Below are 23,595 nucleotides of genomic sequence, written 5' to 3'. Positions count from 1 at the left end.
GTAGACAGGAAGGAACTTTTCCCCTTGGTGGAGGGATCAATAACCAGGGGGCATAGATTTAAGATAAGGGGCAGGAGGTTAGAGGGACGTGAGGAAGAATTTTTTCACCCAGAGGGTGGTGGGAATCTGGAACTCACTGCCTGAAAGGGTGGTAGAGGTAGAAACCCTCATAACATTTAAGAAGTATTCGGATGTGCACTTGTGATGCCATAGCATACAAGGCTACGGGCCTAGTGCTGGAAAATGGGATTAGAATAGTTAGGTACTTGTTTGACCGGTGCAGACTCGATGGGCCAAAGGGCCTTTTTCTGTGCTGTAGACTCTATGACTCATGTTGCTTTTGGTTCTTTTGCCAGTCGCCTTAAACCTGTGCTCTTTTCCACCCTTAGGAACAGTTTCTTCCTATCTGCTCTGTCTAGTAGCAGTGATCTGCCTAAGGGCAGGTCCTTTTCTCCACACCTCACAGTCCTCACTTTCCTCTCCAGTTGCTCATGACAGTCTCTCTCTTGTAATTCCAATGAGCAGTATGACCAGGGAAAGGAATACACGAGGTAGTTTCCCTTTGCCTTCCTCTTGTGCGCTTAAAGGAATCTCGGCTCCTCTTCCCGAAGGAAGATTTGTAAGCAGCCAGTGTCCCTCGAGGTTCGAGCGCTTTCGCCATCACTGCTGAGGATTCACTGGTTCCACCTTTGGCCATGACTTGTAACCTCGAGCATGTGACCCCCCTCCCCAGGTCTGGGGTGACTCTCAAAAGGGCAGAGACGTCCATCCCCTGAGCTCTCAAATAGCTGCTACCCTACTCCGTACAGATTCCTGATTTTGAATACTTCTATCAAATCTCCTCTCAGTTGTCTCTGCTCTAAGTGGAACAGCCCCAGCTTCTCCAATCTATCCATGCAATTAAAGTTCCTCATCGCTGAAACCATTTTCGTAAATATTTCCTGCACCCTCTCGAAAGCCTTCACATCCTCCCTAAAGTGTGGCGCCCAGAATTGAACACAATACCCCAGTTTAGGACGAATCGGCCTTTTAGAAAGGTTTACCATTCCTTGCTTGCTTTTTTACTCAATGACTATAAAGCCCAGGATCCCGTCTAACTTTATAACCGCTCTCTCAACCTGAACTGCCGCCGATGGTTTGTGCACATATACCCCGCGGTCTCTCTGCTCCCGCACTCCCTTTGGAATTGTGCCCTTCATTTTATATTTCTCTCTTTTTTATCAGGTCGGATGAAGGAGTTGATGAGGAGTCCACACTCCAACACAACGAGGGCGATGCAAAGCAGCAGCCACCTTAGAAAGGGTAATGTGTTACCCCAGCCACAGCTTTGGGTATTCTTTTGTTTCCACTCTTACTGTTAGCGACCGTTAAAACCACAATCTGACCATCAGTGTCAAGCTGGGTTTACAAAGAGGCTGATTAATCTCTTCATCCTGATCCCTCAGTAATCCTGTTCCTCCCAGCGAGATATCCAATATTTAAACTGTAAAAGCCACTTGACCACAAGACCACAGGTTTTTAAATCTACAAATTCTTTAGGCAATGTTTGATATTGCTTGTTTGTTTTTCCTCTCTGACTTTATCTCCTCACAATCTCTCACGCTCTTTCATACTCCCTCTCGCTCTCTCTCGCTCTTTCACACTCTCTCTCGCTCTCCCTCGCTCTCTCTCGCTCTCCCTCCTGCTCTCTCACTTCGAGTTGAATTTTCACTGAGTCGGGATGACTTGGGAGCCCTTTAAAAATGGTGGGCGGGTCCCAATTCCAGGATTCCCAACCCCATTATTGGATTTTTGGGAGTGCCCTTAAAGGGTGTGGGCTGATTGAGGTCAAAAGCCCACCCCTGGCAGTCCTGACCTGGCCGGCTCCATTGCATCTCCTACTCGTCTGTAATGTTCATGGAGCCGGGCCAGGTTTTTAAAGGGCTGTGGCTCATGGACCCCCAGAGAAATCGTGAACACTAGTCTACATGAGTGGACCTTTTAAAAGGTGAAGTCAAAAGGTGGTCCTCATGCCCCCTATGCCAAGGTAAAACCTCCACCTAACCCCCATGGTCTCTGACGCCCCCTATACCAAGTGATGACCCTCCACCCACCCCCTGTGGCCCTTCATTTCTCCCATGCCAAGCTATGCCACTTCCATGCCCTATGCAATGTATAAAACCAATGAATCCTATAGTGAAAGTAGAATGTATAAAAAAAGCTTTAAGAAGTTCATTCATTCATTACTTTCTACTATGTTAAAACAAGTCATTCTCTACAAGGCAGTAAAAGTGTCCATCATCCAGACCCTTTAAAGTATCAATAACAGAAACAACAAAGCCTAGAAACCACATAACCTTGTGTAAATAATCATTGTTAGAATGACAGCAGAGATCAGAGAACCTGAGTTGTCAATCAAGCAATGTTTTCCCTGGGGCGCAGGTGTTTCAACAAGAGTAATGGATGTCTGGGCTCTCAGCCAAGCATTCATAATGAGGCTTCTGCCTCCATCTGAGCTGCTGAAATCCAAAATCATTGCAGGGCATCTACTGTAATGCTCTGTGACCTCCCATTCTTCACTCTCCATATATCCCAAGCTCTCCAGAACTCTGCAGCACATATCCTGTCCTACTCTCCCGCCATCCCCACCCTCACTGATCCACACTGGCATCCTATTCACTAACACATTCAAATCAAAACCTTTGGCTATAAATGTTTCTGTGGCCTTGCTGCACTCTGCAGGCTCCTTCCCACAATCTCCCAATCACAAATGCTTTATTCCATTGACTCTGTCCATTGACACCTCCCATGTGTCTCTGTTCAGAACCATTCTGATGAATAGTCACGACCTGAGATCTCTCTCCACAGATGCTGCCAGACCTGCTGGGTATTTCCAGCATCATGTTTGATAACACTCAAAGCCCCTTGGGACATTTCTCTATGTTTAAATGTGCTACATTGTTGAGGATGTTGGATTAGGACCAGTCTTTCTAGTCCAATACCATGAGTACTGTGGAGTCTGCCCTTCAGTCTCCTGGTTCCTTCTGGGCTGGAGTAGGTAATATTGGCAACATCTCCCCTATTGCTGTTCACTGTTGTGTGAGGGAGGCACTGAGGCTCCATATTCCAAGAGAACTGGACACATTTCATCCTTTCTTGCCAGATTTTTTTTTCTTTGTTGGAATGCGGACTGGCATTTATTTCCCATCCCTAATTGCCCTTGTTCTGAGGGCATTTTTAAGAGTTAACCACATGGCTGTGGGTCTGGAGTCACATGTAGGCCAGACCAGGTGAGGGTGGCAGATTTCCTTCCCTAAAGGGCATTAATGAACCAGATGGGTTTTTACAACAATCAGCAATGGTTTCATGGTCATTATCAGACTTTTAATTCCAGAGTTTTATTGAATTCAAATTTCACCATCTGCTGTGGTGAGATTCGAACCTGGGATTACCCTGGGCCCCTGGATTCCTCACCCAGTGACAACGCCGCTACGCCACTGCCTAGAAACAGCATGTGGCAGCACATGAATTACAAGCTACCCTATGGCGCAGGGCGCCGCATTTCAACTGTAAGACATACCCCAACCGAAAGGGAACCCACTCCCCTCAGCATCTAGCTGATGTCTGACCATCTCCGTGTACCATGCAGCCTGGTGCCAACCACCCTGGCAGCAGCCGTGATGCCATCATTCTGAGGCAGTCAGTTGTGCCATCTGCATTTGAGCCACCACAACATACCAGAGAGTAGCCACTGGGCAAAAAGGAAGCTGCTGACAGCATGGTTTTTGACTCCGGTGTGTAACCTACGCACACGTATAAAGAGAGCCGTGCTGCCACACGCAATGTGATAGAGCAGATCATTGGCATTTGTTGCGTTGGAACATTGGGTGGAATCGGCCCACATTTGCACCAAGTGCGGTAACAGGTGGGAAAAAGAACGTTTTACCCGTTGGCCGCAATGGTGGTTTCTCACGCCGATTGTCCCAATCCCGCCTCATTAATCATGCATTCACGGGAAACGCGCCTTTTCGATTTGCCCGCCACGCTTTCACCGCGCCGCTTCATCACGCCAGCCGCCATATTTAAAGTGCAGCCACGTGCGCACCTCTCAGTGATTCCAGCCCAGGACTGCTACACGGAAGACGCCCACTGTGATATCTGCTACCCTGCTCTGGCCACAGGAAGGGCAGCTACATCACCACTCTGGCTTGGTAGGTGATGGCAGTGGAGGAACAGCAGCTCATCTTCCGACTAGGCACTTTACAGCCTTCCGGACTTAATATTGAGTTCAACAATATCAGATCATGAACTCTCTCCTCCATCCCCACCCCATTTCCGATCCCCCCCTTTTTCCAATAATTTATAATTTTTTTACAAATATATTTTTCTTTTCCCTCCTATTTTAAAATTTATTTTGATCTATTGTTTCATCTCCACCTTTTAGCCCATTTCGACCCCTTCCCCCTACCCCACTCCCACTCGGGCCATCTGTCACTAGCTTGTCCTGATTTCTACCCTTAATGTCCCCATTAGCACATCCTTTAGACAATATCACTACCGTCAACACCCCTTTGTCCTTTTGTCTATGACATCTTTGACAATCTCTTCTTGGCCTCCACCTATCACTGGTCCCCTATCGAGCTCTACCTGTCCCATCCACCCCACTCTACCAGCTTATATTTCATCTCATTTCTATATGTCTTAGTTCTGATGAAGGGTCATATGGACTCGAAACGTCAACTGTATCTCTCTCCGCAGATGCTGTCAGACCTGCTGAGTTTTTCCAGGTATTTTTGTTTTTGTCTTACTCTGGTACTTGTTTCAAACTGGTTTATTAACACAATGTATAAGATAGGTTACAGACTAGGTATGTCACCCTCTCTCCCGAGTGTCCAGCATGTGACTGCTGATATTACGGTTACATCATGGTCTACATCACTCATTGGCATAACTATTCTATTACATTACACTACAGATGCTCCACAAACTGTCACTTGCCTGGGGAGGTACCTCAGCAATCCTGTTAATCCCTTGAAAAGCAGATTTTTGTGCTGCTGTGACACCCTGCAAGACCCTCGGAACATTGGTGTCTGCAGCTATGAGGCCAGCAGTTTGAGTGTTCACTCAGCGCCCATACACTGGGCGGTTTCTGCTTGTGCTGCAGTGGAAGCTGAGACATTGGCTGTTAGACACTGCATCATGGTTGAGTCTACAACTTCCACCCTGGAAGGGATGGGCTCTAAACTCTGCACCAGGTTGGTGCCAGCTCTTCCATGCTCCTTGGGCTTGACCACAGGCCTGCCAATGCACCAGATGTTTTGTCGTGCATACCCATCAGCCACACTGCAGAACAGCAAAGTGCTCATCTGAATCTTCAGCAGCAGGACATGTCCGCTGCCCCCCTCTACCGGGAGCTGGTAACTGTGTCACTTCTGCCTTTGCCCTGGCTGCAGACCACTGATACCCAGAGACTCGCGCAGATGCACATGTGGATCTTGCCTCTAAACAACCATTTAAAATACGTGTAGTGCCAGGATCTGGTTGGTGGCTGTGAGTTTGAGAGTGAATAACAGTGTTTCTTCTTCATGACTGCCTTCCAGCTCTTCGAGCATTGTCTGACCAGGATATCAGAAAGGAGAAAGGTGCAGAGGGGAGGGGGTTACTAAGAGATGCATGCTTACACATTTCTGTAAACCAGAAGCGAGTGTGAGATGAGGGAGAAGTGAAATGTGAGAAAGGGGATTAACTATGAGCACACGGTCATCTTCAGTGGTTTCAGGCCCAGCCCCTGGCATTGGCCTCAGTCAGGGCCGCTCCGGTGATGGTGAGTACCAAATCCTCTGTGGGGGTGAGGAATGCAGCCACGCCTGTCGCTCGCTGGTTAATCTCCTGCTGCCTGCTGTTATGAGCCACTTTGTCCTACAGGAAACGATGGAAGTGCATCAGTGAATGTGGCCGATGTGGCTGCCATGGTTGAATAGCTGGCAGTGTGTGCAAGCTGTGAGATGTGGGTGTGAGGCTTGCAGCAGTGCCAAGTAGCTGAGGGTGAGGTGAACCTAACAGAGAGAGAGAGACAGAGAGAGTTAGGTATGAGTTGTGATTGATAGAGAATGCTGGTAGGTGAGTGACAGGAGTATGGTACATTGAGCTGTGTGAGGGGCTAGTGGTGCAGTCGGAGGGGTATGAAGATACTGACCTTGATCACTTGTGTGTGGTCATTAAACTTCTTGCAGCACTGAACCTAGAACCTCGGGACTTGACTCTTGGCATTGAGCATCACAGCTATCTGCATGCACTGCCTTCACCAAGTTAGTCTGGGGGGGCTTCCTGGTCCCCTATGGATAGATGACATCTCTCCTTCTCTGTACCACCTACACCCGGGCTTCCAGTACAGTGTGGAAAATCATGGAGCTTGCTCTCTCTCATGTTGAGTCACTCCTGTGTTTTTTTGCAGGTCGGAATCAGTTGTAGAATGATTTCTAACACCTGATCTAGACCCAGTGTCCCTTTAAGAGATGGAGGCTAGCTTTATAGACCAGTCAGCCTGATGTCGGTAGTGGGGAAAATTCTAGAGTCCATTATAAAATATTTAATAGCTGAGCACGTGGAAAACAGTGGCAGAATCGGACAGAGTCAGCATGGATTTACGAAAGGGAAATCATGCTTGACAAATCTACTGGAATTTTTTGAGGATGTAACTAGTAGAGTTGATGAGGAGGAGCCAGTGGATGTGGTTTATTTGGACTTTCAGAAGGCTTTCGACAAAGTCCCACATAAGAGGTTAGCATGTAAAATTAAAGTGCATGGGATTAGGGGTAGTGTATTGAGATGGATATAAAACTGGTTGGCAGACAGGAAACAAAGAGAAGGAATAAACAGGTCTTTTTGCGAATGGCAGGCAGTGACTAGTTGGGTACCGCAGGGATCGGTGCTGGGACCCCAGTTATTCACAATATATATTAATGATTTAGATGAGGGAACTAAATGTAATATCTCCAAATTTGCAGATGACACAAAGCTGGGTGGGAGGGTGAGCTGTGAGGAGGATGCAGAGATGCTTCAGTGTGATTTGGACAAGCTGAGTGAGTGGGCAAATGCATAGCAGATGCAGTATAATGTGGATAAATGTGAGGTTATCCATTTTGGTAGCAAAAACAGGAAGGCAGATTATTATCTGAATGGCTATAAATTGAGAGAGGGGAATGTGCAACGAGACCTGGGTGTCCTTGTACACCAGTCGCTGAAGGTAAGCATGCAGGTGCAGCAGGCGGTAAAGAAGGCAAATGGTATGTTGGCCTTTATAGCCAGAGGATTCGAGTACAGGAGCAGGAACGTCTTGCTGCAATTGTACAGGGCCTTGGTGAGACCACATCTGGAATATTGTGTGTAGTTTTGGATTCCTTATCTGAGGAAGAATGTACTTGCTATAGAGGGAGTGCAATGAAGGTTTACCAGGCTGATTCCTGGGATGGCGGGACTGACATATGAGGAGAGATTGAGTTGGTTAGGATTATATTCGCTGGAGTTCAGAAGAATGAGGGGGGATCTCATAGAAACCTATAAAATTCTAACAGGACTAGACAGGGTAGATGCAGGAAGGATGTTCCCGATGGTGGGGGAGTCCAGAACCAGGGGTCAGAGTCTGAGGATATGGGGTAGACCATTTAGGACTGAGATGAGGAGAAATTTCTTCACCCAGAGAGTGGTGAGCCTGTGGAATTCGTTACCACAGAAAGTAGTTGAGACCAAAACATTGTATGTTTTCAAGAAGGAGTTAGATATAGCTCTTGGAGTGAAAGGGATCAAAGGATTTGGGGAGAAAGCGGGAGCTATTGAGTTGGATGATCAGCCATGATCATAATGAATGGTGGAGCAGGCTCGAAGGGCCGAATGGCCTACTCCTATTTTCTATGTTTCTGTGTTTAAGTGGTGCCAGTCTCACACAAATTTTGGACCACCTGCGCAGATGTGCAGCCACTCAACAGCGCTCTGCATACCTGCAGATCAACAGCAGCACAAAGTGCTACCTGCATCGAGTGCAACACGTGTGAGTTAACTGCACTTTGCAATCCCGGCCCCTGTTATTATGGGGATGGTTGTCAAATTAGGCGGCTTCTGGCTTTTTTTATATAAACCAATGGAAAGCATGAATTGTGAGGTTTGAGATAACTTGCTGAAACTCCAGTGGAAGTTAGTCCATTCAAGGAGCAGTTTAATTAGCAGGTGCAGCATTCACAACAGAGGAAACGTTGAAGGTTTGTTATTGTTTAACTTTTAATTATCTTGTCTCAACACTAAATGTGCTTGCTGAAATATTTGGTAAAGAATGAAAGTGCTAATTATTTTTTGGCTGTTGCTGTAAATTCCTGGACATGCCTTGGGGATGATGGATGGTATTTGATGCAGGTGACAGGGGTCTTGCCCACTGGCTGGAGAGCTGGTGAGGGATCTATGTGTTGGCTCCTTTGGGGAAGGCCAGCTTCCGGCCAGCCAGAGACCGGCTGCTGTCTGTTGCAGGCAGCGCCAGCAGGAGTGGGGACAGCTACCAGCAATGCAAAGAGAGGCCTAGGATCACCGAGGGACCCAGGCCATGGGCGAGTGAGGGCAGGATGGGGGTCACTGGGTGGGATCGGCAGCAAGGGCAGGGTGTGACACTCAGTGGCCCCCCCCCCTGTTCCTGGTGTCAAGTCTCTCCATCAGGCACTAAGTGCCTTTCAACAAGGAACCCCTCCTGGGATCCCGCCCACTCCTGGTTGAATAGCAGTGGTGCTGGGATGAGGCCCTTGGGAGGGATATGGACAGGTTAAGTGAGTGAGTGAAAATTTGGCAGATGGAGTATAATGTGGGAAAATGTGGGGTTGTCCACTTTGGCAGGAAGAATAGAAAAATAGAATTTTATTGAAATAGAGAGACTGCAGAATGCTGGAGTACAGAGGGATCTGGGAGTCCTTGTACATGAATCTCAAAATGTTAACATGCAGGTACAGCAAGTGATTAGGAAGGCAAATGGAATGCTGGCCCTTATTGCAAGAGGGATGGAATATAAAATTAGGGAAGTCTTGCTACAACTGTGCAGGGTACTGGTGGGACCACACCTGGAGTACTGTGTACAGGTTTGGCATATTTGCATTGGAGGCAGTTCAGAGAAGATTCACTCGTCTGATTCCTGGGATGAAGGAGTTGCCTCACGAGGAAAGGTTGAGCAGGTTGGGCCTGTACTCACTGGAAGAAGGAGAGGTGATCTTACTGAAACATATAAGGTTCTGAGGGGGCTTGACAGGGTGGATGTTGAGAGGATGTTTCCTATCATGGAGAAATCTAGAACTAGGGGCCACAGTCTCAAAATAAGGGGTTTCCCGTTTAAGACGGAGATGAGGAGGAATTTTTTCTCTGAGAGTTGTTAGTCTTTGAAGTTCTGTTGGAGGCTGGGTCATTGAATATATTCAAGGCTGAGTTAGATAGATTTTTGATTGACAAGGGAGTCAAGAGTTATGGGAGGGGGGTGCAGGCAGGAGAGTGGAGTGAGGGCCATGATCAGATCAGCCAGGATCTTATCGAATGGTGGAGCAGGCTTGATGGGCTGAGTGGCCTCCTCCTATTTCTTGTGATCTTAAGAACTTGCAACTTGATTGTGCTTTCAGTATGTCCCAAAGCAGTTTCCAGCCATTAGCCACCGTTCTGTAGAGAAATGCAGCAGCTATTTTGCATATAGCAAGATCCCATGATTAGCAATGAGATGAGTGATAGTTCATCTGGTTATGATGATGATATTTGAAGGGTAAGTGCTGGCCAGGACTGTGAGAACTGCCCTATTTATTGCACTGACATGGAACAATATGGAAATTTGCTGATGACATCCAGTTGGGACAAGGTTGACATGACAAATTCTGACTCAGATTCTGAAATACTGCAGGAGGATAGAGGCTACTGGAATGGACAGATAGCTGTCACAGACCCATTGTGACTTACAGCACTGAATGAGGCCATTTGGCCCATCATGTCTCTGTTTGAAGGAAGGGGACTAATCGCACTCCCTACATTCTCAACAATGTCCAGTGCCTTTCCCTGCTTCAAATATTTATCCAATCACCTCTTTAAAAAATGCAATGGCCTCAACCTCAAGCAAGCCGTGTGGGATAGCATCACCTCCGATAACTCTCTTAACCTCTCTCCTCACTCACGGTTTTTAAAATTGATGGGCTTGTTCCAACTCTCACCCCCTATAACAATTTAATTCCTTGATCCTTTTTAATAACAGATTTGAAAAACTAGATACAGTAATATGTCTGGCAATTAACTCAAATCTATTATTGTTTCAAAACATTCATCTTAGGACTAAAGATGCAGTAGACACAGCCCTGTAACTGTAAACACCCCGAGCAGCACCAGCACATTGATCCAGGCCTCGTGAACATAGGAACAGTTGTTCAGGAGTAGACCACGTCCCCTTTGAACCAGTGTCACCATGGATGATGTGTGACCCAACTCCATGTACCCGCCTTTCCCATCAACAACAGGGTGTATTTATATAGCACCCCTAATAAAACATCCCAATGTGCTTCACAGGAGCATTACAAAACAATGAACATCAACCCACAGAAAGTTGGAGAAAATTTGGCCAAAGGTGTAGGTTTCAAGGACTGTCTTAAAAGAGATAGCAAGGCAGAGAGGTGTGGGGAGTGTATTCCAGAGCTTAGAGACCAGGCAACTGAGGGCACAGCTACCAGTGGCGGAGTGATAAAAACCGGGAATGCACAAAGAAGCCAGAATTGGATACCTCAGAGGCCTGTAGGGCTGGAAGAGATTTCAGAGATAGGGAGGAGAGAGGTCATGGAGGGATTTGAAAATAAGAAGGATTTAAAATGGAGGCATTGTTTAACTGGAAGCCAGTGTAGGCCAGTGAGCATTGGGTGATGGGTGAACAGGACTTGGTGCAAGTTAGGACATGGACAGATTTATGGAGGGTGAAATGTGGGAGACCAACCCAGGGGAGCATTGGAATAGTCAAGTCTGAAAAGTAAATGAAGGCCTGGATGAGGGTTTCAGCAGCAGATGAGCTGAGGTAGATGCTAAGTTGGGGGCGATTTTACAAGATGGATCTGGCATCAATTGGCATTAAGGAAGAGAGTCCCAAATGTCTACCACACTTGGCATGATGATAGAAATGTTTCTTAACTTCAATCCTGAAAGGCCTGGGCCTTATTTTTAAGCTATATCCCTTGGTCCCACACTCCTCAATGATTGAAATAGTTTCTATCTGCCTGATCAAATTAAGTTTCTCTCTGCCTGTTTAACTGTATAAAGTCTAGGGAATATCACTCCTACTTTGTGTAATCATAGCTACAAGCTGGGCCATAAGACCATAAGACGTAGGAGCAGAAGTAGGCCATTCGGCACATCGAGTCTGCTCTGCCATTCAAATTTATTGGGCATGATTTCCCCTTCATGAAGCCAAGCTGTCTCTGCTTGATTAGAATATGTATTTCTAAACGCTCTGCTAATGCATCCTTTATAATAGGCTCTGACATTTTCCCAGTGACAGATGTTAAGCTGACTGGCCTAGAGTTACCTCTTTTTTGTATCCCTCCCTTTTTGAATACAGGGGTTAGAATGCCTCCGTCCCTCCACCCCTGCAATGTAATCCACCCTACCTCATACCCTGCTCAACATCACCCACCTCTGCCCTATCTCAGGCCCTCCGCAATGTAACCTGGAATCTCTGCCTCTCTATGTAACCTCCTACAGCTTTTCATCCTCATCTACAAATCTCTCTGCAGCCTCACCACATCCTGCCTCCCACCTTCCTCGAGCCTTGTTTCCTTTCACGTTGTCTCACCATTGCCTTATCTGTCTCGACCCCACTCCTTTGGTCTTGAGCCTCTGAATTGCCTTGGGATCTTAAATGCACTGCATAAATGTAAGTGTTTGTTAAATGTATCGGGTAATGAGATTGGTTTTTACCATTTGTGTCTTGGGTTTCTGATCTAATGCCTAAATTAGCTCACATTGAAATCTTTGTAAAGCAGTCTGAAAGAGATTGATTATTGGATTTGTAGATGGATAGAGTGCTACTGGAAATGCGGCTTCCTGCATACACGTGATATTAATGTATCATTGGCTGGCTGCCAGCATTAAGGCTGTCCCCGGATGACATGAATAAAGAAGTGTGCAACCTCTTCCATTGGTTAGCTGTCTGCTAGTCAGTTCCACCTGACACTTTGGGCTATGGTCATGGTGAGGGATGGATCCAGACTGTCCTCCTCTTCTTAACTTCACCTGCTGCAATTTCCCAGTCGGCCAGCGGCCTTTCTGGGACCGACCTTAATGTCCTGCGACTGTATAAAGCCGAACTGACATCTGTCCCGATTTATTACATCCGCTGACTTCAGTGGGAGTAAAAATCTGGAGAGATACCAAACTCACCGTCACCCATTTTGCACCATTGACAATGTCAGGATCAACCCTTTTTGAGTTTTGAAACGTAGGATTGGGTGAGTCACTGGTCCTCCCTCTCTCAACATTGATCACAAAATAACATCAAACATTCTCTGCTTTACGTTCTCCTTCCTGGCCATTTGGAGCCTGTCAGCTCTCTTTGAAAACCTTCTGATTTAAGATGGTTGACCTTAAATATCTCAAACTTTTCTAACTTTAAACTAACCACAAGTTGCCAAACAGAGTAACAAAGTTAGCCTCAAGGATCACTGGGCAGGAGGCCATTCAGCTAAATTCAAATTAGTTTTATAAACACCGCAGCTTTAATAGTTTTATTTCTCCCTCTCTTCTATGGGTGCCTACGCCATCAGGAAAGAATGTGATATCATTGAGTAATTCTGTGCTCCCAAAACTGTAGCCTCCATTTCCTGACTGACTGGAAGGTGCGTGACACTCACTATCGTGCTTACAGATCCTCTTAGCAAGAACATAAATGTCTGACTGTCCCAATATCCGGCAGTAATGAGCAGCAGTGACTGCACCATAGAGCACCCCAGTACATTGAAACGTTTAATGTGAGTGTCTTTTGCCAATTACCGACACTAATCCACATATTAGCAGTGCCATTGTTTCTGGCTTGAGAAATGACTTGTCTACGCAGATGATAACAGTCGGTACCACTGGTTACTGCCATCACCAATTGCATAAAGAGATCTGGAACATTGTCAGGTTATAGGGTCACTGGCCTGAATTTGTAGCTCAGCGGGCGAGTGCGATCAGCGGGTCCAGGGTCAGCCGGGAACCGACTGCCGACCGCGATTGGCTATGATTTTACGCTGGTAAATTGTGAAGAGGACAAAAGGAGGCTACAAAAAGATATAGAGAGGTTAAGTGAGTGGGCAAAGATCTGGCAAATGGAGTATAATGTGGGCAAATGTGAAATTGCCCATTTTGGCAGGAAGAATGAAAGAGAGGCTTGTTATCTAAATAGTGAGAGATTGCAGAGCTCTGAAATGCAGAGGGATCTGGGTGTCCTAGTGCATGAATTGTAAAATGCTAGTATGCAAGTGTAGCAAATAATTAGGAAAGTTAATAGAAAGTTATCATTTGTTGCGAGGGGAATTGAATACAAAAGTAGGGAGGTTATGCTTCAGTTATACAGAGCACTAGTGAGGCCACATTTGGAGTACTGTTTACAGTGTTGGTCACCTTATTTAAGGAAGGATGTAAATGCATTGGAAGCAGTTCAGAGAAGGTTTGTCAGACTAATACCTGGAATGGGTGGGTTGTCTTATGAGGAAAGGCTGGACAGGTTAGGCTTAGTATCTGCTGGAGTTTAGAAGAGTAAGAGGCGACTTGATTGAAACATATAAGATCCTGAGGAGTCTTGACAGGGTGGATGTGGAGAGGATGTTTCCTCTTGTGGGAGAACCTAGAACTAGGGGTCACTGTTTAAAAATAAGAGGTTTTTAAGATGGAGATGAGGTGAAATTTTTTCTCTCAGAGGGTCGTGAGTCTTTGGAACTCCCTTCCTGTAAAGCTGGTGGAAGCAGAATCTTTGAATATTCTTAAGACAGAGGTGGATAGATTCTTACCGAGTTAACGTTTTGAGTCCATATGACTCTTCCTCAGAGCTCTGAAGAAGATTCATAAGGACTCGAAACGTTAACTCGGTTTCTTTTCTCTCCACAGACGCTGTTAGACTCTGAGTTTTTCCAGAATTTTCTGTTTTTGTTTCAGATTTCCGGTATCCACAGTGTTTTGCCTTTATCTTAGTGGATGGATGCTTGATAAGCAAGGGGGTGATAGGTTATCGGGGGTAGGTGAGATGCAGATTTGAGGTTACTATCAGGTCAGCCATGATCTTATTAAATGGCGGAGCAGGCTCGAGGGGCTGAATGGCCTGCTCCTGTTTCTGGTTCGAATGTTCACATAAAAAAATCACAACTGCCCAAACCAGAGAATAAAATTTGTCCTTCTGAAGTGCTCCCAGTGCCACTGAGCATCTGGCAGTAACACCCCCAAGCCACAGTCTGGTAGGCCAGAGATAGAGGACTGCCCACCCTGCCTATCTCCCAGGTTCTCTGTGTCTCTGTGCCCCGGGTATCCCACCCTGAGACCTCAAACACCCTGCTCCAGGACACTCAAAATGTGTTTGAGAATCGGGACCAACTCTATGTCCCTGTGCAGCATCACAAATCTGGTGTAACCCTGGAATCCTGCCAGTAGCCTTCAGCGAGCACAGCCAAACAATTTGTTTATGTCACTGATGGTGAAATATTAAATCCTTTTGGTAACCTTCAGGGACTGAAAATACTCCACACTCCAATTATTGTTTACAAGAAAACTGGCTGAATTGTTAACATTTAATCCACACGCTAAGCAAAAATCATTATTTGAAACTTGAGATCTGTGATGCTGAAAAATAATAATTTTGGATAAACCCTTAGTTATTACCCTTTGTCAGGCCTGTCTTCAAAGAGAAGCCACACTCACGTTCCATCAGAACAAGTCAGTTCACTGCTTGAAAACAGGGGACTGTCTAAACGAGCTGGAGTTCCAAACTGGAAGGACCACTGAGAGTGGCAAGGGCACAGAATGTACTCAGGGTATGTCCATCACCAAGAGTGGCTCGGTAGCATCACTACAAACCGAGCTGGCTGAGTCCTAAAGGACTTAGCTGCTAGACTGGGTCTGTGGCAGGTTCTGAGGGAACCAGCAAGAGGGAAAAACATACCTGACCTCGTCCTCACCAAACTATCTGTCACAGATGTATCTGTCCATGACGGTATCGGTGGGAGTGACAACTGTGCAGTCCTTGTGAAGATGAGGCCCTGTCTCCACATTGAGGAAGCCCTCCACTGTGCTACATGGGATAGATTTCTAACAGAAATAGCAACTCAAGACAGGGCATCAGCAGTAGCAGAACTGTACACAATCACGATGCATAATCATATGATCCAGCATATCTCTCACTCTACCATTACCACCAAACCATTGAGTCCAGACTGGCCAACAAGTTAGCCATCCAGCCCAATCCCACTTTGCAGCTCTTGGTCCGTAGCCCTGTAGGCTACAGCACTTCAAGAGTATGTCCAAGGTTAACCCTGAGACAGTTGAAGGGACAATTTGTAGAGGCATGATCCTATAATAACTAGCGTAGACTGACACTTCACCGAGTTCTATGTAAAAAGAGAGAGACTTGTATTTATATAGCGTCTTTCACAACCCCAGATGTCGCAAAGCGCTTACAACCAATGAAGTACTTTTTGAAGTGTAGTCACTATTGTGATGTAGGAACACTGACTCTGTTCAACCCTGGTTCAGTGAAGAGTGCAGGAGGGCATGCCAGGAGCAGCATCAGGCATACCTAAAAATCAGGTGCCAACCTGGTGAAGCTATAACACAGGACTATTTGCGTGCCAAACAGCATAAGCAGCAAGTGATAGACAGAGCTAAGCGATCCCACAACCAACGGATCAGATCTAAGCTCAGCACCCCTGCCATATCCAGTTGTGAATGGTGGTGGACAATTAAACAACTCACTAGAGGAGGAGGCTCCACAAATATCCCCATCCTCAATGATGGAGGAGCCCAGCACATTAGTGCAAACGATAAGATTGAACCATTTGCAACAATCTTCAGCCAGAAGTGCCGAGTGGATGATCCATCTCGGCCTCCTCCAGAGGTCCCCAGCATCACAGATGCCAGTCTTCAGCCAATTCAATTCACTCCACGTGATATCAAGAAACGGCTGAAGGCACTGGATGCTGCAAAGGCTATGGGCCCTGACAATATTCTGGCAATAGTACTGAAGACTTGTTCTCCAGAACTTGCCGCGCCCCTAGCCAAGCTGTTCCAGTACAGCTACAACACTGGCATCTACCTGGCTATGTGGAAAATTGCCCAGGTATGTCCTGTACACAAAAAGCAGGACAAATAAAAACCTGGAGGTTATTAGCTATGAGGAGAGGTTGGAGAAACTCGGATTGTTCTCACTAGAGCGACGGAGATTGAGGGGCAACTTGATAGAAGTTTACAAAATTATGAGTGGCATGGACAGAGTAGATAGTCAGAAGCTTTTTCCCAGGGTGGAAGAGCCAATTACTAGGGGACATAGATTTAAGGTGAGAGGAGAAAACTTTAGAGGAGATGTGCGGGGCAAGTTTTTTACGCAGAGGGTAGTGAGTGTCTGGAATTCGCTGCCAGAGGAGGTGGTGGAAGCAGGTACGATAGTGGTGTTTAAGAGGCAGCTTGACAAATACATGAATAGGATGGGAATAGAGGGATACGGACCCCGGAAGTGCAAAATGTTTTAGTTTGACAGGCAATATGATCGACGCAGGCTTGGAGGGCTGAAGGGCCTGTTCCTGTGCTGTACTTTGTTCTTTGTTCTTTGTTCTAAATCCAACCTGGCCAATTACCGCCCCATCAGTCTACTCTCGATCGTCAGTAAAGTAACGGAAAGGGTCATCAACAGTGCTATCAAGCGGAACTTGCTTAGCAATAACCTGCTCACTGACGCCCAGGGCAGGGTTTTATAGACCCGTTGCGGTGGGGATGGGGCCATAGAATGTGGCGAACCACTTAAAAGTCCATTGACTTCAGCGGGACCGGGAAATCACACCAGCATAAAATTTGGGTTCAGTTTGGGTTCCACCAGGGTCACTCAGCTCCTGACCTCATTACAGCCTTGGTTCAAACATGGACAAAAGAGCTGAACTCCCGAGGTGAGATGAGAGTGACTGCCCTTTGACATCAAGGCAGCATTTGACCGAGTGTGGCATCAAGGAGCTCAAGCAAAACTGGAGTCAATGGGAATCAGAGGAAAACTCTCCGCTAGTTGGAGTCATACCCAGCACAAAGGAAGATGGTTGTTGTTGGGGATCAGTCATCTCAGCTCCAGGACATCACTGCAGGAGTTCCTCAGGGTAGCGTCTTAGGCCCAACCATCTTCAGCTGCTTCATCAATGACCTTCCTTCCATCATAAGGTCAGAAGTGGGGATGTTCACTGATGATTGCACAATGTTCAGCACCATTCACAACTCCTCAGATACTGAAGTAGTCCATGTGCAAATACAGCAAGACCTGGACAATATCCAGGCTTGGGCTGACAAGAGGCAAGTGAGGTTCATGCCACACAAGTGCCAGGCAATGACCATCTCCAACAAGAGAGAATCCAACCATCACCCCTTGACATTCAATGGCATTACCATCGCTGAACCCCCACTATCAACATCCTGGGGCTTACCATTGACTAGAAACTGAACTGGACTAGCCATATAAATACTGTGGCTACAAGAGCAGGTCAGAGGCTGGGAATCCTGTGGTGAGTAACTCACCTCCTGACTCCCCAAAGCCTGTCCACCATCTACAAGGCACAAGTCAGGAGTGTGATGGAATACTCCCCACTTGCTTGGATGAGTGCAGCTCCCACAACACTCAAGAAGCTTGACACCATCCAGGACAAAGCAGCCCACTTGATCAGCACCCCTTCCACCATCTTAAACATTCAGTCTCTCCATCAGTAACGCACAGAGGCAGCAGTGTGTACCATCTACAAGATGCACTGCAGGAATTCACCAAATGTCCTTAGACATCGCCGTTTCTTCACTGTTGCTGGGTCAAAACCCTGGAACTCTCTCCCTAACAGCACTGTGGGTGTACCTACATCACATGGATTGCAGCGGTTCAAGAAAGTGACTCACCACCACCTTCCCAAGGGAAATTAGGGATGGGTAATAAACGCTTGTCTAGCCAGTGATGCCCATATCCTGTGAATGGATAATAAAAAAATGTTACAGCCCTAACTAACCAAGCTGGAGTTACAGGCCTGTCTGACCAAGCTGGAGTTACAGGCCTGTCCGACCAAGCTGGAGTTACAGGCCTGTCCGACCAAGCTGGAGTTACAGGCCTGTCCGACCAAGCTGGAGTTACAGGCCTGACTGACCAAGCTGGAGTTACAGGCCTGTCCGACCAAGCTGGAGTTACAGGCCTGTCCGACCAAGCTGGAGTTACAGGCCTGTCCGACCAAGCTGGAGTTACAGGCCTGTCCGACCAAGCTGGAGTTACAGGCCTGTCCGACCAAGCTGGAGTTATAGGCCTGTCCGACCAAGCTGGAGTTACAGGCCTGTCTGACCAAGCTCGAGTTACAGGCCTGACTGACTAGGCTGAAGTTACAGGCCTGTCTGACCAAGCTGGAGTTACAGGCCTGTCTAACCAAGCTGAAGTTACAGGCCTGTCTGACTAGGCTGGAGTTACAGGCCTGTCTGACCAAGCTGGAGTTACAGGCCTGTCTGACCAAGCTGGAGTTACAGGCCTGTCTGACCAAGCTCGAGGTACAGGCCTGTCTGACCAAGCTGGAGTTACAGGCCTGTCTGACCAAGCTGGAGTTACAGGCCTGTCTGACCAAGCTGGAGTTACAGGCCTGTCGGACCAAGCTGGAGTTACAGGCCTGTCTGACCAAGCTGGAGTTACAGGCCTGTCTGACCAAGCTGGAGTTACAGGCCTGACTGACCAAGCTGGAGTTACAGGCCTGTCTGACCAAGCTGGAGTTACAGGCCTGTCTGACCAAGCTGGAGTTACAGGCCTGACTGACCAAGCTGGAGTTACAGGCCTATCTGACCAAGCTGGAGTTACAGGCCTGTCCGACCAAGCTAGAGTGACAGGCCTGTTGGACCAAGCTGGAGTGACAGGCCTGTCGGACCAAGCTGGAGTGACAGGCCTGTCGGACCAAGCTGGAGTGACAGGCCTGTCGGACCAAGCTGGAGTGACAGGCCTGTCGGACCAAGCTGGAGTTACAGGCCTGTCCGACCAAGCTGGAGTTACAGGCCTGTCCGACCAAGCTGGAGTTACAGGCATGTCCGACCAAGCTGGAGTTACAGGTCTGTCCGACCAAGCTGGAGTTACAGGCCTGACTGACCAAGCTGGAGTTACAGGCCTGTCCGACCAGGCTGGAGTTACAGGCCTGTCCGACCAGGCTGGAGTTACAGGCCTGTCCGACCAGGCTGGAGTTACAGGCCTGTCCGACCAGGCTGGAGTTACAGGCCTGTCCGACCAGGCTGGAGTTACAGGCCTGTCCGACCAGGCTGGAGTTACAGGCCTGTCCGACCAGGCTGGAGTTACAGGCCTGTCCGACCAGGCTGGAGTTACAGGCCTGTCCGACCAGGCTGGAGTTACAGGCCTGTCCGACCAGGCTGGAGTTACAGGCCTGTCCGACCAGGCTGGAGTTACAGGCCTGTCCGACCAGGCTGGAGTTACAGGCCTGTCTGACCAGGCTGGAGTTACAGGCCTGTCTGACCAAGCTGGAGTTACAGGCCTGTCCGACCAGGCTGGAGTTACAGGCCTGTCCGACCAGGCTGGAGTTACAGGCCTGTCTGACCAGGCTGGAGTTACAGGCCTGTCTGACCAAGCTGGAGTTACAGGCCTGTCTGACCAGGCTGGAGTTACAGGTCTGTCTGACCAAGCTGGAGTTACAGGCCTGTCTGTCTTTGCAGACTTGCTCTTTCTTTTAAGAAAGTTTCTTCCAAGCAATATGGCTGGGTAAAAGTTAGTCGGAAGGTGTAAAAACCGTTATTTCTAGGAGCCCAGAAACTAAGACAACAGCCACATGTCACACTCCTGCCCAGCTGGGATCTCAGCCACAGAAATGAAGGAGGAATATAATGCACACTTTCCCATCGTCTGGGAGGTATAGTATAGCACTTTGTGTGACGTGCACTAACCCCCTATTGAACTAGACCCAGTGCACTGCCTGCAGGACCCTCCCCACTGATAACTCACTGGGTCCTGATGGGAAAGTTCGTGGGCTGCCTCCTGAGGGCAGCCTGTCTGTGCAGCATCATTGTATGGGAGCAATGTGGACCCTTTCACTACCACCCACTCAGTACAGATCTGGCAGATAGCCCAGAGTGAGAAAACCACATCCCCCGAGGCTGAAGCAGGAGAAATGAATTGATGCATACACTGGGATCTGTACACTATAGCATGCGCACTGTAATAGTACACCATATGATGTATACTGGATCCAAATACCAACTGTATTGGTATTGGTTCACTCCTGGAGAACAGTCAGTTGTGGAGATGAGGTCTCCTGTAGAATCCACCCAGGAGTAATTGTGTGTGCAGATCAAGAACAAGCATTTCTTTGTATTGAGAACATTGTACTGCTAACAGGGAGATACTTCCTGTAGTAATGGGAATACTCCTGTTCTTTCAGGTAACCTCCGCAGCGTGAGACAGAGGAACCAGCAACGGCGACCGGGCGCTTCCCGCAGCAGAGTCACCCGGGCTGCCACCTCACGGACAGAACGGATCTGGCCTGGGGGAATCATTCCCTACATCATAGGAGGAAACTTCACTGGTCAGTGCGAGTCAGAAAGACACAGTCTAACTGATGTTGTGGCATTTCTGCAATCAGGCAGTCGGGTATGAGTAATATAGAATAGAACTCTTTCTGCTTAGTCTCATGTCAGCGTTAACCACAACCAGAGCAGCTACAGGAAGTACGAGTGTCTGAATGGGGAATCTAGAGGCAGCTTTACTCTGTATCTAACCCTGTCCTGTACCTGCCCTGGGAGTGTTTGATGGGGACAGTGTAGAGGGAGCTTTACTCTGTATCTAACCCTGTGCTGTACCTGTTCTGGGAGTGTTTGATGGGGACAGTGTAGAGGGAGCTTTACTCTGTATCTAACCCTGTGCTGTACCTGTCCTGGGAGTGTTTGATGGGGACAGTGTAGAGGGAGCTTTACTCTGTATCTAACCCTATCCTGTATCTGCCCTGGGAGTGTTTGATGGGGACAGTGTAGAGGGAGCTTTACTCTGTATCTAACCCTATCCTGTACCTGCCCTGGGAGTGTTTGATGGGGACAGTGTAGAGGGAGCTTTACTCTGTATCTAACCCCGTCCTGTATCTGCCCTGGGAGTGTTTGATGGGGACAGTGTAGAGGGAGCTTTACTCTGTATCTAACCCTATCCTGTACCTGCCCTGGGAGTGTTTGATGGGGACAGTGTAGAGGGAGATTTACTCTGTATCTAACCCGTGCTGTACCTGCCCTGGGAGTGTTTGATGGGGACAGTGTAGAGGGAGATTTACTCTGTATCTAACCCCGTGCTGTACCTGTCCTGGGAGTGTTTGATGGGGACAGTGTAGACGGAGATTTACTCTGTATCTAACCCCGTGCTGTACCTGCCCTGGGAGTGTTTGATGGGGACAGTGTAGAGGGAGCTTTACTCTGTATCTAACCCTATCCTGTACCTGTCCTGGGAGTGTTTGATGGGGACAGTGTAGAGGGAGCTTCATTCTGACTCATCAATCTGTCTCATGCTCAAACTCAGCCTGCTCCTGATGTACAATGTGACCTTTTCCATATCCTGCAGCAGTCCATAGGAACACAGGACGAAGGAGCAGGATAGAGGCCATTTAGCCCCTCGAGCCTGCTCCACCATTCAATAAGATCATGGCTGATCTGGTTGTGGTCTCAGCTCCATCTTACTCCCCATCCCCCATAACCCTTGACTCCCTTGTCTATTAAAAATCTATCTAACTCAGCCTTGAATAAATTCAATGATCCAGCCTTCTCTGCTCTCAGGGAAAGAGAATTCCACAGACTAATGATCCCCTGAGAGGAAAATATCTCCTCATCTCAGTTTTAAAAGGGAGACCTCTTAGTCTTAAACTGTGTCCCCGAGTTCTAGTCTCCCCCACAAGCGGAAACACCCTCCCACTATCCACCCTGTCCTCTCAGGATCTTATATGTTTCAATAAGATCACCTCTCATTTTTCTAAACTCCAATGAGTACAGGCCCAACCTGTTCAACCTTTCTTCATAAGCTCTTCATCCCAGGAATCAGTTGAGTGAACCATCTCTGAACTGCTTCTAACACAATTATATCCTTTTTCAAATAAGGAGACCAAAACTGTACACAGTATTCCAGATGTGGTCTCGCCAAGGCCCTGTACAGTTGCAGTAAAACTTCCCTACTTTTATATCCCATCCCCCTTGCAATAAATGACATCATTCCATTTGCCTTCCTAATCACTTGCTGCATCTGCATACTAACTTTCAGTGATTCATGTACCAGGACACCCAGATCCCTCTGTACCTCAGAGTTCTGCAATCTCTCCCCATATAAACAATGTGCTGCTTTTCTATTCTTCCTGCCAAAGTGGACAAGTTCACATAGTCGACCAATCTCTCCTCATACGACAATCCTGCCATCCCAGAAATCAGTCTGGTGAACCTTCGCTGCACTCCCTCTATGACAAGTATATCCTTTTTTAGGTAAGGAGACCAAAACTGCACACAATGCTCCAGGTGTGGTCTCACCAAGGCCCTGTACAGCTGCAGTAAGACATCCTTGCTCCTGTATTCAAGTCCTCTCGCAATGAAGGCCAACATACCATTTGCCTTCTTAACTGCTTGCTGCACCTGCATGCTTGCTTTCAGTGATTGGTGGACAAGGACAGCCAGGTCCCTTTGAACATCAACATTTCCCAATCTATCACCATTTAAATAATACTCTGCCATTCTGTTTTTCCTACCAAAGTGGATAACTTCACACTTATCCACATTATACTGCATCTGTCATGTCTTTGCCCACTCACTCAACTTGTCTAAATCACCTTGAAGCTATTTAACATCCCCCTCATCACTCACATTTCATCAAGTTTCGTGTCGTCAGCAAACTTAGAAATATTACATTTGGTTCCCTCATCCAAATCATTGATATATATTGTAAATAGCTGGGGCCCAAGCACTGATCCCTGTGGTACCCCACTAGTCACCGCCTGCAATTCCAAAAAAGACCCATTTATTCCTACTCTCTGTTTCCTGTCTGCTAACCAATTCTCAATCCATGCCAATATATTACCCCCAATCCCATGTGCTTTAATTTTACACACTAGTCTCTTATGTGGGACTTTATCAAAAGCTTTCTGAAAATCCAAATACACCACATCCACTGGTTCTCCCTTATCTATTCTGCTAGTTACATCCTCAAAAAAACTCCAGTAGGTTTGTCAAACGTGATTTCCCTTTCATAAATCCATGCTGACTTTGTCTAATCCGGTTGATATTTTCTATATGTCCTGTTATCACATCCTTTATAATAGACTCTAGTATTTTCCCTACGACTGATGTTAGGCTAACTGGCCTGTAATTTGCTGTTTTCTCCTCTCC

General features: G+C 47.3%; 1 protein-coding gene across 1 annotated transcript in view; it reads left to right on the top strand.

The window, feature by feature from the left end:
- The window catches only part of LOC144668481 (tolloid-like protein 2), a 177,359-nt gene that overhangs the window by 21,261 nt on the left and 132,503 nt on the right, over positions 1-23,595 (top strand). The window contains exons 3-4 of the mRNA XM_078530514.1: positions 1,225-1,302; positions 20,634-20,777. Of these exons, the coding sequence (XP_078386640.1) occupies positions 1,225-1,302; positions 20,634-20,777 (222 nt within the window). The remainder of the gene's footprint in view (positions 1-1,224; positions 1,303-20,633; positions 20,778-23,595) is intronic.

This window comes from Cetorhinus maximus, chromosome 27 (genome assembly GCF_964194155.1).
Source record: "Cetorhinus maximus chromosome 27, sCetMax3.hap1.1, whole genome shotgun sequence".
NCBI lineage: Eukaryota > Metazoa > Chordata > Chondrichthyes > Lamniformes > Cetorhinidae > Cetorhinus > Cetorhinus maximus.
Note: the sequence above shows the minus strand (reverse complement) of the source record. Positions and strands in the feature narration are given on the sequence as shown.